At 43.4% G+C, this 15,890-nt stretch overlaps 1 protein-coding gene across 1 annotated transcript in view; it reads left to right on the plus strand.

The window, feature by feature from the left end:
• Window positions 1-7,890, plus strand: part of LOC145415067 (cell adhesion molecule Dscam2-like) — a 70,752-nt gene extending 62,862 nt beyond the window's left edge. The window contains exons 28-36 of the mRNA XM_080284481.1: window positions 1-60; window positions 757-875; window positions 1,608-1,802; window positions 2,381-2,527; window positions 3,016-3,165; window positions 3,996-4,166; window positions 4,804-5,009; window positions 6,072-6,214; window positions 7,840-7,890. The exon at window positions 1-60 is cut by the window's left edge and continues 58 nt beyond it. Of these exons, the coding sequence (XP_080140607.1) occupies window positions 1-60; window positions 757-875; window positions 1,608-1,802; window positions 2,381-2,527; window positions 3,016-3,165; window positions 3,996-4,166; window positions 4,804-5,009; window positions 6,072-6,214; window positions 7,840-7,867 (1,219 nt within the window). The 3' untranslated portion in view covers window positions 7,868-7,890. The remainder of the gene's footprint in view (window positions 61-756; window positions 876-1,607; window positions 1,803-2,380; window positions 2,528-3,015; window positions 3,166-3,995; window positions 4,167-4,803; window positions 5,010-6,071; window positions 6,215-7,839) is intronic.
• Window positions 7,891-15,890: the final 8,000 nt, after the last annotated feature.

Below are 15,890 nucleotides of genomic sequence, written 5' to 3' on the forward strand. Positions count from 1 at the left end.
GCAGTGGAGTGTGGAGGACAGCGGGGGCGCGGCGCTGCAAGGGGCCACGCTCCACTACAGGTGAGTCGCATTTCTGATCCTAACTTTCACTACATTCTGATCCTCCTGTACACTATCTGATCCTCCTGTACACTGCTGTCTGATCCTCCTGTACACTGTTATCTGATCCTCCTGTACACTGCTATCTGATCCTCCTGTACGCTTCTGTCTGATCCTGTACACTGCTATCTGATCCTCCTGTACACCTGATCCTCCTGTACACTGCTGTCTGATCCTGTACACTGTGATCTGATCCTCTTTTTACGGCTGTTTCAATCTTTCTTCAATGTAATCTGATCCTAACTTTCACTGTCGTCTGATCCTTCTTTTCACCGTTACCTGATACTCCTTTTCACTGTAAGCTGATCCTAACGCTTTCACTGTTACTGCTTCTTTTCACCGTTACCTGATGCTAATACCTTCACCGTTACTGTTGTACTGCTTTATTACAGAGCACAATATCGTCTCTCTGTACATTATTGAATCTTTTTTAATCTACAAATACTCCACATATATACCATAAGGGAATTTACTGATATATGTAGTTATTATTTTGTAAGGAGGAATTACTAGGAAGCACTCTTTACTAACGAGACTAAATGCTAATGTGTCAGAGGCTAATGTACGAAGTATGTATGGTTAGAGAGAGAGAGAGAGAGAGAGTGTGTGTGTGTGTGTGTGTGTGTGTGTGTGTGTGTTGAAGTGCGTGTGTTGCAGGTCTGCGGGAGGGGAGTGGGTGCGGGAGGAGGTTGGTGGGCAGCACAGATCCTACACCGTGACTGGCCTGCGCTGCGGCACACACCACCACTTCTACCTCACCGCGCACACACACATAGGTCAGTCCCCGCCGAGAGTTCTATCTATCTATCTATCTATCTATCAGTCTATCTATATCTCTGTCTATCTGTTTGTCTATCTATAGCCAGACGCCTTAATCCTGTCAGCGGTGGCCATATACAAATCGCCTCCTTGTCCCCCTGTCCCTTGTCATTTCGCACCTTTCCCCCAACTCACACCTCCCTCTCTCATATACCTCTCTACCCCATCCCTCCATCTCATCCTTGGTCTCCCCCTCCCTCTCCCCCAACTTCTACCATGTTTTTATTTATGTTGACGAATTATTTAACCACTGCTGCTGATTTTTTTTTTTTAGTTTTTTATTCATTTATTTCTGCTACAACCGAACGATCTGATTTCGATTTGGAGAGCACCCTGGTAGGTATTAAATCTCTTGTGGAGCTACACACGGCAGTACTTAGCACCATTATTAAACATTCTCCCTTAACATTAATAAAATCGACTGGAGGTAACCATAACATTTAGAATACACCATGGGATTTGAAGGGGCTAAACACTTTGATATATGTGTCGAGATTATAATATTAAAAATGAAATCCTGTAGCAACGGAGATTCGTAGAAAGAACAAAGAATGAAAATTGTGGAGGATATAGATAAAGAAGTGCCACTGCATGAAGGCGTCCCTCTCCACCACCACGTAAGTCTTTGCCAAGTTGAAGTGGATGAAGTATAGTAAGGTAGAGTTTGTCGCCTTCTGCTGCCCCTTCAGGCACCAGCGCAGCCTCACGGACAGAGACGGCACGCACGAAAGGCCGCGCCCCCGAGCCCCCGCCCCAGTTCCAGTTTGTGACCACCAACAGCTCTCAGGCGACTCTGTACCTGGCGCAGTGGGGGGACGGAGGCTGCCCCATCACCCACTTCAGCGTCCAGTACCGCACCACCTTGTCTCATCAGTGGACTACAGGTTAGTTTTAGGCCTCACTCTTCACTGCACCCTTTTTACACGAACCTGGCCTAAAATTGCCCTCTCCCCAACTTGACTGCTCAGTTGTAACAATAGATTAACGCCAGAATATGATGCTAGTCACGAAGATTGCCATGGAAAGGATGTAGAGCCATAGTATCATCTCTTTCTGCCACTGAGCTACGTGGAATAAGCTGCAAAGGGACGAAAATCTGGGCCAAGTCAAAGTAAAAGCTGGATATTTACCCGTTGCTACGATACAGGGTGATCTGTAAATAGTGCTGCACTAGATACTCACCTGGTGGGATCTTACGTGTTGTGGGGATGGCTCAGTCTGCAGGTGTGGGCGCGGAATGGAAGAGACATGTTAAATATGAACCATCTTGTATATACTTGCAATTGACTAGTGGACCCTGACGTACACACACACACACACACACACACACACGGTACCGTTGAATCCCGTAACACACACATCAACACTTTCATAGGTAACTTCATGATAGGTATTTTCACGGTATTCCAGTCACCCAAGGGGGATTGTATAAAGCTGGGGTTATTCCTGTGTCCCCCCACAGTGGGCAGTGAGCTCCCACCGACGCGCACTTTCACCGTGAGCGGGCTGGACTCCGGTGCCACGTACAGGCTGCGGGTGACGGCCCACAACGCGGCGGGGGCCACACCTGCCTTCTACACCGTGACCACACCGGGCATCGGTCTGGCAGGTGAGTCAGTGTAACGCCCTTGTTCCCACCTGTGAAAGATCCCTAACCTCTTTCCACTGAGTTGACGGCCAGGTGTAAAATCCTTAATCTCTTTTTACTGAATTGATGGCCAGGGGTAATCCGTTTGGAGGGTCGCTTTAACCAAGAAGACTCATTCCTAACTCATGGATGTGTGGTGCAGGTAGTGTTGTCTGTGTGCAGGTGTGGGTGTGTTCTGCAGGTGTGGATGTGTGCTGCAGGTTGTGTTGTCTGTGTGCGGGTGTGGATGTGTGCTGCAGATGTGGGTATGTGCTGCAGGTGTGGATGTGTGGTGCAGGTAGTGTTGTCTGTGTGCAGGTGTGGGTGTGTGCTGCAGGTGTGGGTGTGGTGTAGGTGTGGATGTGTGGTGCAGGTTGTGTTGTCTGTGTGCGGATGTGGGTGTGTGCTGCAGATGTGGGTATGTGCTGCAGGTGTGGATGTGTGGTGCAGGTAGTGTTGTCTGTGTACAGGTGTGGGTGCCGGCATGGGTGCGGGGGTGTGGGGCGGGGCATCATCATTCACCCCGGTGTGGCGAGATCCACGGGTGTTGGTGCCAGCAGCTGTGTCCACCCTCGCCCTCATCCTCACCATCGCCACCGTCTTCGTCTGCCTCAGGAAGCGTGAGTGTTGAGCCTTCAGTTCTCCCTAGCTTTTGAGATCCGCAACACCTCCTCCTTAGCGATTTAGGCAGCACATGACACATCAATATCCTCTTCTTTGTAATTGATATACGGGCAAACTACATCGATTCTGAAATAACTAGAAAATAAAATTATGTACAAGTGCAATGTGAGAAACGAATCAGTAAGGAGATGGTAGGAATTATGTGAAAAAGACATCCATTGGGTCCCTCGTGTGCCACCAAAATTTTATAGAACTAACAGTGAATTATGTAAAGTTATCTCTTATCTTTTATCTGTTGCCAGTGATGGTTTGTGTTCATGTATTTTGATGTGTTGTGTGTAGTGCTTGAGTTACTGTAAGCTGTGGTCAAGAAGCATATCTCTATCTCTCTATCTATCTGTCTGCCTGTCTGTTTGTCTATCTGTCTATCTCTATCTCTCTATCTATCTGTCTGCCTGTCTGTTTGTCTATCTGTCTATCTCTATCTATCTGTCTATATTCTATCTGTCTATCTATCTATTTGTCTATACCAATCCATCCATCCATTTATCTGTCTATCTCTCTGTCAGTCTATTTATCTGTATCTAACCATCCATCCATCATCCACCCACCCATCCATTCATTCACCCACCCATCCATCCATCCATTCATCCACCCACCCATCCATCCATCCATTCATCCACCCACCCATCCATCCATCCACCCACCCATCTATCCATCCATCCGTCCATCCATCCATCCATCCGTCCGTCCGTCCGTCCATCCAGCTATATATCCATCCATCTATCTATCTATCTCTGTCTATCTTTGTATCTATGTGTGTCAGGCCCAGGAGGCAGCGGTGACCACAAGGAGGAAGGTGAGGTGAAGCCGGGGTCAGGTGAGGAGAAGACAGGTGTACAGGGTCGGGAGGAGCAATACAGTACTGTGAGGCGACCGGCACCCACCCCACCACACCACCACCACCACCACCACACCGGTCAGTCTCGCAAGTACAGTCTGTTCACCTCTTCCCTAAACCCAGATACTTGAATGAAACGTTGTGGACAAAGATGCATATTATAAACCACAGGTGAACGATAATGTAAGCCTCATTTCACAACATTACCTTCAAGTTTGTATATTTCCAGCGTTGAAATAAAGACAGGAGAGGTGAACGAATTTTGATATTTAATTGTACATTCCTCAGATTATCGTGTCACTTAAGCACGTACCATTTAGAAACGTGGACGAAGTGTTGTGGTAAATAGGGCAGTCGGTGATAGTGCAAATATTATTCTTGTTCTTTTTCGTTTTTCTTTTTCTTTCTGCTGTACTACTACTACTACTACTACTGCTTCCACTACTGCTACTTCTGCTACTGTTAAACTGGACTGCTACTGCTACTGCACAACATATGCTTACAAATATCCTTCGTTTCTGGATCTTATGTCACCTAATCCATAGGCACAAGAAAATGGTCATGATGCTGGTGTATTACAAGCTGCCTGTGTGCCGTACATGCAAGAAGAGTACAGTGAGGAGAAGCTATGAGGCAGGAAAAATTGTCTTGATGATGATGATGATGCTATGGTGGTGGTGGTGGTGATGATGTATTATGAACTGCATGTGTGTGTGTGTGCCTTATATTCCAGAAGAGTACAGTGAGGAGGAGCTTTATCCCTACGCTACGGCCACCTTCCAAATGGGTGGAGGGAGTCCGCCCCCGCCTGCGCCCCCTTCCCCGCCCACACACGCCCACCAGCCCCAGCCACACCACCCTCAGGCCCACACCCAGAAGGCATTTACGGCGCTAGTGTACCAGGCGCCCTCTCTCCACGACGTCGACTCACCCAATATGGTACGCATCCTTTATATCATTTCATCCTCTACCAATAATTCTTTGACTGTTGGGATATCTTCCAGTTGGGAATAATTACACTGAATTAGCCTGGATTATATGCCTGTCTGTTATACTGAAAGTGTTATTTGAGACTGGTTATAACTCCTTCACAGGTAAGATATCTCACCTGAAAAATAACCTTAGAATTACATGATTGAAACAAGTACAGAACGTCCTTACCCGTCAAGATGCGACCCTTTCACTACGATATCGTTTTAGTTCAGTCTTGCTATTTCCAGATGAGATTATTTAACCGTGGAAAGACATCTTGCTCGTATCATATCGTTCGTTTGGTTTATAAAGGCTCCACCATGCATGCGTCGGCCTTGATCACCTAATGACGGGTCTCTACGCTGCCCCATCGCTTGTCGTCAAATATTTACCCTTCCGTTTAAAATAATCTCTAAGTCGATTAATATTATGTAGATAGGAAGAATATAAAATGAAATACGTCCCTGGGTTCAAGCTTACATTACTCTAGCAGTTCTGAACCACGTAAATGACACGTACAGGATCAACGGCCGCCATGGTGTGTGGTGTCCGTGCAGGTTACTAATTAATTTCAAAGTATAATAAAGCAGTGGATTAGCAATTGGGATGGTAGTTCAGTTCATGTTTACACGTTCAGTTCATGTTTTACACGTTCAGTTCATGTTTTACACGTTCAGTTCATGTTTTACACGTTCAGTTCATGTTTTACACGTTCAGTTCATGTTTACACGTTCAGTTCATGTTTACACGTTCAGTTCATGTTTTACACGTTCAGTTCATGTTTACACGTTCAGTTCATGTTTACACGTTCAGTTCATGTTTTACACGTTCAGTTCATGTTTACACGTTCAGTTCATATTTACACGTTCACTTCATGTTTACACGTTCACTTCATGTGTACACGTTCAGTTCATATTTACACGTTGTCCCCATTACCATACACCAACACCACAGATATCCTTTGATCACGTGGACAGGCATTTAGAACTTCAGCCGTACTACACATGAAATTCGTTCACCGTTCACCAGAGTGGGCGTGAGAGTCGGACCGCAAGAACTTACTCCTATGAAACTTCAGAGACCGATGACTATGGTAGTGCGCTGGAGTCTGGACCTGACCCTCGCCTACCGCCACACCATCGCCGTCACCCGCGTCACCTCAGGACCAGTAGGTTTGTTGCTCGCCTTCTGCTGGTGTTGGTCTGCCCCTCTACCCCACTCCTTATTTCCTTGCCTGTTCACCAACCTTTCCCTTCTACCCATTCCTACCACTGTCTCCCACACCCCTCTCCAATTTCCTTGCCTGTTCATCAACCTTTCCTTTCTACCCATCCCTACCACTGTCTCCCACACCCCACTCCAATTTCCTTGCCTGTTCACCAACCTTTCCCTTCTACCCATCCCTACCACTGTCTCCTACACCCCGCTCCTGTTTCCTTGCCTGTTCGTCAACCTTTCCATTCTGCCCATTCTTACCACTGTCTCCTGCCCTCGTCCCACCATATACACCGCTTTCTGGCCTCGCCCCACCTCATCGTCCCAGGCCTCCACATACACTTTTGCCTGGCTTCGTTTCCAGTGTGCTTTCGTCTAATTCCCCTTCCTCCTTGCATGGTCTCCAGGCTTACCCCACCCCTCCTGCCCCCACTGTCTCCTGGCCGCCTGCTCCCCTTGCACACTGTCTCCTGGCCTCCCATCTCCACTGTCTCCTCGCCTTTCCCACACATATGTCTCCTGCTTCCCCATCACCGTCTCCTGACCCTCCCCACCTATATGTCCATCTCAAAGGGACTTGATTATTAACATGCAGAGTTCTTCCGATGCCGCTTATCAGGGCTGTGGATGAGGGCGGGAACTGGGGAGGAGGGGGTAGACCGAGAATCCTGAAAAGCGGATAGGCCTCTGCACCCCCATAGGTTTATTGTGTTTGTGATGTTGCACAAGAAAAGGCGGCCCGGTTATTGATGTGCTGTGTCCATTAATTTGACAGGGGGGAAGAGGGGTGACTTAGAAAATCATTAGGACCTGTTTTAACCATAGGCTTAGTGTGTGTGTGTGTGTGTGTGTGTGTGTGTGTGTGTGTGTGTGTGTGTGTGTGTGTGTGTGTGTGTGTGTTTTGCCCCAGGCTTATCTAGACGTGAACCCAGTGGACTACAGGATGAAGCTCCCCTTCTGCAGTCCACTATTCTCCTTTTGGGTGATAAGAAGAGATTTGGAGGACACCTGCACAGCCTGTATGTAAATACTGTAGAACAGCAAAAGGTGACTTGGTTCCTGAGATGTTTTTGAGGTGATTTTGATAATGAGACCCAGCTACTATGCTCCTCTCACTTTAACTTGGCCAAAACTGCTATTTCTCCATGCTGAATGCTGAAGTGTAACAATAGATTAGCACTAGAATATGATGCTAGTCACAAAACTTGCTGTGGAAACGAAGACGAGCCAAAGTATTACTCTCTGCCACCGAGCTGCGTGAAATATGCTACAAAACAACGAAAATCTGGGCCAAGTTAAGGTGAAATAGCTATAGGATAAAACTCAGGTACTCTTTGGCAGTATTTACATGTAGTTAATGTCTATGAGGGAGGGGGAAGTGAGTTGAGGGGAGGGCAGTCCAATGGTGGGTGACAGAGCGACTTGGAGGCGTTTTGTCCGTGGCCCCCCTTTGCGGGATTAGGGAGTCGGGCTATAGATAGGTAGATAGTTAATGTCTGTAAACGTTAGTGTGTACTGTAGATCTTGAATTAAATAAAGTGTTCTAACCTGTGTACTTGTGTGGGTGGGGGTGTTTTGGCAGAGTCCCCCGGAATGTGCGGTTCCCCTGAGTCTCTCCGTCACCACCACCAACGCACCCTACGGCCCACCACGCACTCCAGGTACTGTGATCATCCGCACTCTAAACCCATTCACCCTGATGATTTATTACAGTCGCGGCGCACGACTCTGAGGTTGTCATTATCGTACCCTGGCAACCAACCATTCAAAAGTGCGTCCGATTTCGTATCATATTATTATACACGAATACATTGTACACTAATATTATTATACGCGAACATATTATACACGAATCACTTGCGTCTCATGTTATACACGAAATAGGACGCACTTATGAATGGTAGGTTGCCAGGGTACGATAATGACCTCAGAGTCGTGCGCCGCGTGTAGTGTATTTCTTGCTCTCACCACGTAGTTGTTTTTCACCTCACGATAGATTTTTTCGAACGGAGGGCTTAGTTATTGCCTTACAGTATGGTGACGATTTTCTTTTATTATATTCCCACCTTATCCAGACGATTTTATTCAGCTTACGACACACCTCAAGTGAAAGGGTTAATGGAGGCTCCAGCTAACCCCTCCAGTTCGAAAAACCTCTCCAAAGCTGGATGAAATCGTCTGAGGTAGTAATGATGAAGAAAAAATGCGGGATTGGATTGAAAGTTAGCCCATTTACAGGGTTGTTGCCCTCTAGGTTGACTAAATCCTCTAGTTGTAGCGATGATGAGAGACAGAGAGAGAGATGTAATATACGAAAGTTCATACTGTCTATTTTCATTTCTCCTTTGGTCAGTTTGCATATATTTCTTCACGGTGAAATGAAGTCTGTGTGTGTGTGTGTGTGTGTGTGTGTGTGTGTGTGTGTGTGAGAGAGAGAGAGAGAGAGAGATAATGTACTCTAATCATTCAAGATCTCTGGATTACTCCTAACGGGATACGAGAAGGGGTGGAACGCGTGTGTGTGTGTTCTTACCTTACCTAATTGTGTCTTTACAGGAATGAGTCAAGCTCGTACTGTCCCGTGTCTTAAACCATATTTATCGTACATATCCTTAAATTTGTGAATTGTTTTGGCACACACTATTTCATTCGGTAGTGCATTCCATTGATCAATTGCTCTGTTTGGGAAACTGAATTTCCTTACGTCTTTATCACCTCTCTTCTTACGCAGTTTTTTGCAGTGTCCTCTTGCTGATGCTTTTCCATATGTTAAGTAATCATTTATGTCTATTTTCTCCTTTCCTGATATGCACTTATATAGCATTATCATGTCACCTCTTTTCCTTCTCTCCTGTAGTGTTGGTAGATTCAGTTTATTTAGTCTTTCTTCGTAGCTTAGGTCCCTTAAGCTTGGTATCCATCTTGTAGCGGCCCTTTGAACTTTTTCAATCTTGTCTATATGCTTTTTGAGATGAGGACTCCAGACTACTGATGCATATTCCAGGGTTGGTCTAATGAATGATGTTATCCTTCTTAGCATGTCTTCATTTATGTATGTGAATGCTATTCTCATATTTGCAAGCAGTGTATACATGTTCCGTACCTTCTCGCTGATGTGGTCAGCCGGAGATAGTCTGTTATTGATAATCACACTTAGGTCTTTCTCTCTTTCTGATGTGTATAGGGTTTTATTTCCTAACTTATAATCCCAATCAGGTCTTTTTCCACTTTTACCAAACTTGATTACATGACACTTGTCCACATTGAATTCCATTTGCCATGTGCTACTCCATTCATGAAGTTTATTTAATTCTTCTTGTAGCTCCCTACAAGAGTCTGTGCTAGTAATTCTCCTTTGTATTTTTGCATCATCTGCAAACATATTCAGATAGCTCTCATTTCCAGTGTTATTGATTATATCATTTATATACACTAAAAACATGATTGGTGCCAGCACTGAACCCTGTGGTACTCCACTAGTCACTTCTTTCCATGATGAGTAGTTTCCTCTTAGTACTGTCCTCATTTCTCTTTTTATGAGAAAGTCTTGCATCCAACAAAACAGTTTGCCTCGAATTCCTCCTTGATGGTATAGTTTCCATAAAAGTCTTTGGTGTGGTACTGTGTCAAAAGCTTTCTTGAAATCTAAATAGATACTGTCCACCCATCCTTCCCTTTCCAGTATTGTGTTTGTTACTCTGTCATAGTAGCTCAACAGATTAGTAACACATGATTTTCCTTTTCTGAAACCAAACTGTCTTTCTGTTATCATACTGTGTTCTTCTAGATGATTTACCCAAGCTTTTCTTATAAGTTTTTCTAATACCTTGCTTACAACACTGGTCAGTGATACTGGTCGGTAGTTGCGTGGATTTTGTCTATTACCTTTCTTGAATAAGGGGACAATATTTGCTTTTTTTCCAAATATCAGGTAGTTTACCTTGACTCAAGGATTTCTTGAAAATTTTAAATAATGGTTTACTTAACTCCTTTGCACATTCTCGTAATACCCAACATGAAATTTCATCAGGACCACTTGCTTTTCCTCTGTCTAATCTACTTAACTCCTCCTGTATTACTTTTTCTGCTGTTTGTATATCTGGTAGTATGTGTGGACATGCGTGTTCCACATAGTCCCTCTCAAAATTTTTTTCTTCTGTAAAAACTAATTGGAAATTCTTATTTAGTGCTTCACAAATATCTTTCTCTTGTGTATAAGTGATTCCCTCGTCCGTAATGGATTGTATTATATCTTTTACTTTGGTTTTGCTTCTGATATAGCTGTAAAACAGCTTTGGTTGATCACTACTTTTATTTATTATATCCTCCTCAAACTGTTTTTGGGCTTCCCTCCTTATTCTTGTATAGTCGTTTCTTGCCTGTTTGTAATTATTATACGCCCTTTCACTATTGTGTCTTCTGTATCTATTCCACAACAAATCTCTTCTTTCTTTTGATTTTTTACATTCTGTATTGAACCGTTTCTGTATTTTCTTATCTGCTTCTTTGTGCTGTGGGATGTACTTCTGGACTCCTATTTCATAAAATTCACAAAATTTTTTATATACAGCATTTAAATCTTGTCCTTTAAGCTCATTTTCCCAATCAACTTCTAAGAAATACTTCTTTTGGTCTTGATAATTTCCATTTTTATAGTTTAGGCTCTTTTTGTAACTGTCATTGCTGTTTACTATGTCATATGCTATCCTGAAGTTATAATTTAGTACTGCATGATCGCTTTTGCCGAGTGGAGGGTGATATATTAAACTGTCAATATCATTTTCTTGCCTAGTAAATATTAGATCTAGCACTGAAGGTACATCAAGTCCTCTTTTTCTGGTGGTTTCCCTCACATGTTGCGTTAAGAAAAACTCTTGTACGAGATCCAGGAGCTTTTGGTCCCAACAGCTTTCTTGGCTATTTATATCTAGAGTATTCCAATTTATATTTGTATTGAAGTCTCCAGTTAGTATAATTCTTTCCGATTTCTCTTCCATTTTATGTAGCAATGATCTTATACTCTGAATTGTACTCTCTGCCAGGTCCTCATATTCGTCTCTTTCCCATGTGTTTGATCTGGGTGGCATGTACAAATTGGCTACAATTACTTTACCTTCAGATGTGTCGATCTCTGCTGCAATCAGTTCTACTTGTGATGGTATATCTAGTTTTATTTCCTTGACTTTTAGATTTTTCTTAGTTAATATTATAATTCCTCCTCCTTTTTTTAAATTTCTGTCTCTTCTCCATATATTGTATTCCTCTAAGTTTAGTATGTCATTGGATATCCTTGGTGTTAATTTTGTTTCAGTTAGGCATATTATTTGTGGTTCATTTTCTCTGACATAATCATTCATCTCTAGTAATTTAGATACCATTCCATCCACATTTGAGTACATCAACTTTATCATCTTGTTTATATACTTGTCATGACATGGTTCTACTACCTTCCTCCTTTTTCTTCCATCCTGTTTGTGTACCACTTTCGTACCTGCAATCCTATTACTTTGTAAAAAAAATTCTTCTTCTCCTCTTCTGATCTTCCCTCATTTTTTGTTTTTGCTTCCTCCCTTTTCTCTTTCAGTAATTCCAGTTCCTCTTGTGTTAGGCATCTTTTTATCCATACATTTTTGAACTCCTCTTTTTCCATAAGATTCTTTGCATTTTTTAATATCTCTTCCACAGTGTTTACACTCTGGAAAGTCACCTTTAGAGGTCTTGTCTTGCTTTTCTCGTATTTCCCTAACCTTTTGTGTTCCTCTATGTCTTTACTACAGATTTCCTCTGATACTTCTTTCAGTAAGCTCATTACAATTGCCATCTCCTTTTTGTCTCTTGTGATCTTGTTTTTAACTTCTTCCTCTTCTGTACCAGTGATTACTATTGATTTGTTTATCTCTACTGAATCTCTGACTAACTTTGGATTGTTTTGGATTATTCCTTTCACCTCCTTTTTAATGCTTTTTTCCTCCACCCTTGTTTCTAAGTCTTTCTTTACTTTCACCATTTCAGCATACGTGGTTTCTACATCATTTTTGTAGCTTTGCACAGCTTCATTCACTTGTGTTATCTTCTCCTCAATATCACTGCTCTGGTCAATAAGACTGCTGACTTGCCTAATTGTCCCTGTGTCATTTTTGAACTCTTCCATAACACTCTCGTGATTGACTACTGTACTTGCCATTTCACTCGTTTTCTTCCTAAGGGTACTCAATTCCACTGTTAGTTCACTGATGGTTGTGTCTTTCTTATTGGCCTCCCTTCCTAGTTTTTCTATTTCTTCCTTTTGCAAGTGCATCTGCTTCTTTATTTCATCAAATTCATTTGTGAAAGCCATTTCTAGTTTATTTACACGTTCGACCAGTCTATTGTGAGTCTCTACTTCAACCAGTTCTTGGTAGAAATCATCATTTTGATTTTTACCTTTATCCCTTTTCTTTTCCAAATTTGCTTTTCTAAAGTATGTATCCATTTTGCAATACTTAAAGTGCAAAGCATATACTTACAATCTCCGTGTTGTTGTAGTCTAAACAAACCTCAGAGATGACTCAGCGTATTCTTTCGTCTTGGTTCTATTTCCTGTTTGAACAAGTCTTGTTTAAACTTATTATTTTTTTCCTTTTAATAATGAACAATCATTTAGTCTAACCTGGTACTGAGCTTGACTCATACAAAGATACAAATTTAGGTAATGCCACTGGCCGTGATGATTTGGTACGGAGCGCCGGTGACGCACGTCTGCCTAGATTGAATCCCTGTGTGTGTGTGTGTGTGTGTGTGTGTGTAATATGTTGGTGTTACAGGAGTAGTGGTGCGATGTGTGTGTGTGTAATATATTGGCGTTACAGGAGCAGTGGTGCGGGGCTGCGTGACAGTGATGGTGGGGGCTCTGTCAGCAACTATACCAGTGATGCTGAGTGTGACCTACGTTGGTGACCTCGGCTGACCCCCACTCCTAGCTCACCCACAGGTCAGGTCACGGCCATGTCACTCTCACCCACCAATGAGGGCCCTGACTGCATGGTACTGACCTCTGTGACTTCCATTTGTGATTTTTGAGTGACTGATGTGGACTAAAATACAAGGTGACGGGTGAAAGTTAGATTTATTGCTGTGTGTCAATGGTCTCAACACTTAACCTGTCATTCGGGATGGGGGAGAAATATAAACAAGTGTTCTGTTCTCGTCATTAATGTAAAAAACGTGATATAAACTATGTATACATGAAACATTTTTCTTGTTAAAGTGTCTGTGTGCCGACAAACCTGAAGCCTCTATGATTCAACCTTTGTAATTCAGGTTCTGTAATTCAGACTATAATTCAGATTCTGTAATTCAGTATAATTCAGATTCTATAATTCAGACTGTGACTTTATAATTCAGGCTCTATAATTATAACAGTAATTGATGTACGGTCGGAACCAAGAGTCCTGTCACCTCTTCTGCTCTTCTCCCCCACGCCCTTTGGAAATCAGTGTGGGTGAATCCTTAGCAACCGACAGTGATGCCTTTATTCGGCCACGGATGTGTCATAAGGACGTTCGCTGTACCACACTGATTTCCAAAGTCTGTGGAAAGTGGGGTAGGGAAGATGACAGGAGTTTTGACAGCGACTGTACTATCAGGCCTTTGGTATATGTGTGTCAGTGATTTCTTAACTTGAGGATCTTAGAACTAAAAATAATGTTGGTCAGTTATTCCATATCTATCAAATATATTACAAATGAGCTTATATTTTGCTACACACGACTTACTGGAATTCAAAATGGGATTGTGGATTCGTTTTGTATTTACTGATCCCCTCGCTCTATCTCATAATTTAATGTAAGGGATAATTAGGAGAAAATGATGTAATAGATGAGGTAAATGAAGCAGTTATATGGACTCCAGGTGAGGGGATGGGACAACAGGTGAGGGGATGGGACAACAGGTGAGGGGATGGGACAACAGGTGAGGGGATGGGACAACAGGTGATGGAATGGGACAACCGGTGAGGGAATGGGACAACCGGTGAGGGGATGGGACAACCGGTGAAGGGATGGGACAACAGGTGAGGGGATGGGACAACAGGTGAGGGGATGGGACAACAGGTGAGGGAATGGGACAACCGGTGAGGGAATGGGACAACCGGTGAGGGGATGGGACAACCGGTGAAGGGATGGGACAACAGGTGAGGGGATGGGACAACCGGTGAGGGGATGGGACAACGGTTGAGGGGATGGGACAGGTGAGGGGGCTAATGAGAAAGGCGGACAGGTGCGAGGCCAGGTGTTGTTATATAATGCATAAGGCTGACAAGTGTTTCATCGTTCGTACGTGTTCCCAGCTTCCATGTTTGAGGTGCGTTCCTTATGTTTATGTCTGTAATGTACGATAATAAACAAGAAATTACGATAACTGTGGTATTATTATTAACGATAGCCCTAGTAATACCAGTCATTCTTGTGGTAGAGGCCTACAATATATACTACATCTTGGGAGTGGTAGGTGAGGGCGCCCATCATCCACTCACTCGATGTAGTGCTACCATTTAGGTGACTCTGCACTGAGTGACAAGCCTAATGGTTTCTTGTAACCCAGGAAACCATTTACATCGCTGGGTGGTAACCATATAACCAAATAATGTGATGTGGAGCCTATTTTGCTGCCCCTGTTAACTGACGGGGGAGAGGAGGAGATGCAGATGAGGCGTCCATCCCGGAAGCAAATCTCCACACTTCCCCGGGCTTCTCTGTGGCGAGGTTCTGTCTACTGCAAGGGAACGTCGCTTCACTGCACGGGATGGTACTGAGAGGTCGCTTATTTGCTGCGGTTGACTAGTCTGCTCCGCCTGAGAGACAAGGACACTCAGCAGCAACTACAGGTTAGCACATACTCGTGTTCAAGTGTGTGTGTGTGTGTGTGTGTGTGTGTGTGTGTGTGTGTGAGACAGACAGACAGACAGAGACAGACAGACAGTGTGTGTGTGTGTGTGTGTGTGTGTGTGTGTGTGTGTGTGTGTTCCTGGTTACAAAAGGCTTCATATGTAATCAGTACAGGAGTCACTTATCGAAAGATATAAAAAATCACCTAATTGCATAACACCAAGCCTGAATAGATAACCCAAGCATGTATTCAGTATTAACGGTGGACATTAGTGCCAAAGAGGTGACAGGGGTAGATGGGTGGTATGTAGAACTGCCTGGCTTTAGGAAACGGGTTGTGTAAAAAAATAAAAAAAAATGCAAGAAAATTTTAAGGATTAAAATGTAAAATAAATCGCTAAGGAAGAGGTGTTCGGAAGCCTGCAATACCACAGCGAATATTCTTGTTTTAGCGTCTTGTTTTGGCGTATTCTTGTTTTAGCGTATTCTTGTTTTGGCGTATTCTTATTTTGGCGTATTCTTATTTTAGCGTATTCTTGTTTTGGCGTATGTTTCCTTGTTTTGGCGTCTTCTTGTTTTAGCGTATTCTTGTTTTAGCGTATTCTTGTTTTGGCGTATTCTTATTTTAGCGTAATCTTGTTTTGGCGTATGTTTCCTTGTTTTGGCGTCTTCTTGTTTTGGCGTATTCATGTTTTGGCGTATTCATGTTTTGGCGTATTCTTGTTTTGGCGTCTTTTTGTCTTGGCGAATTCTTGTTTTGGCGTCTTCT

Source organism: Coenobita brevimanus, chromosome 101 (assembly GCF_032717465.1).
Source record: "Coenobita brevimanus isolate Jiangsu-jjx chromosome 101, ASM3271746v2, whole genome shotgun sequence".
NCBI classification, from domain to species: Eukaryota; Metazoa; Arthropoda; class Malacostraca; order Decapoda; family Coenobitidae; genus Coenobita; species Coenobita brevimanus.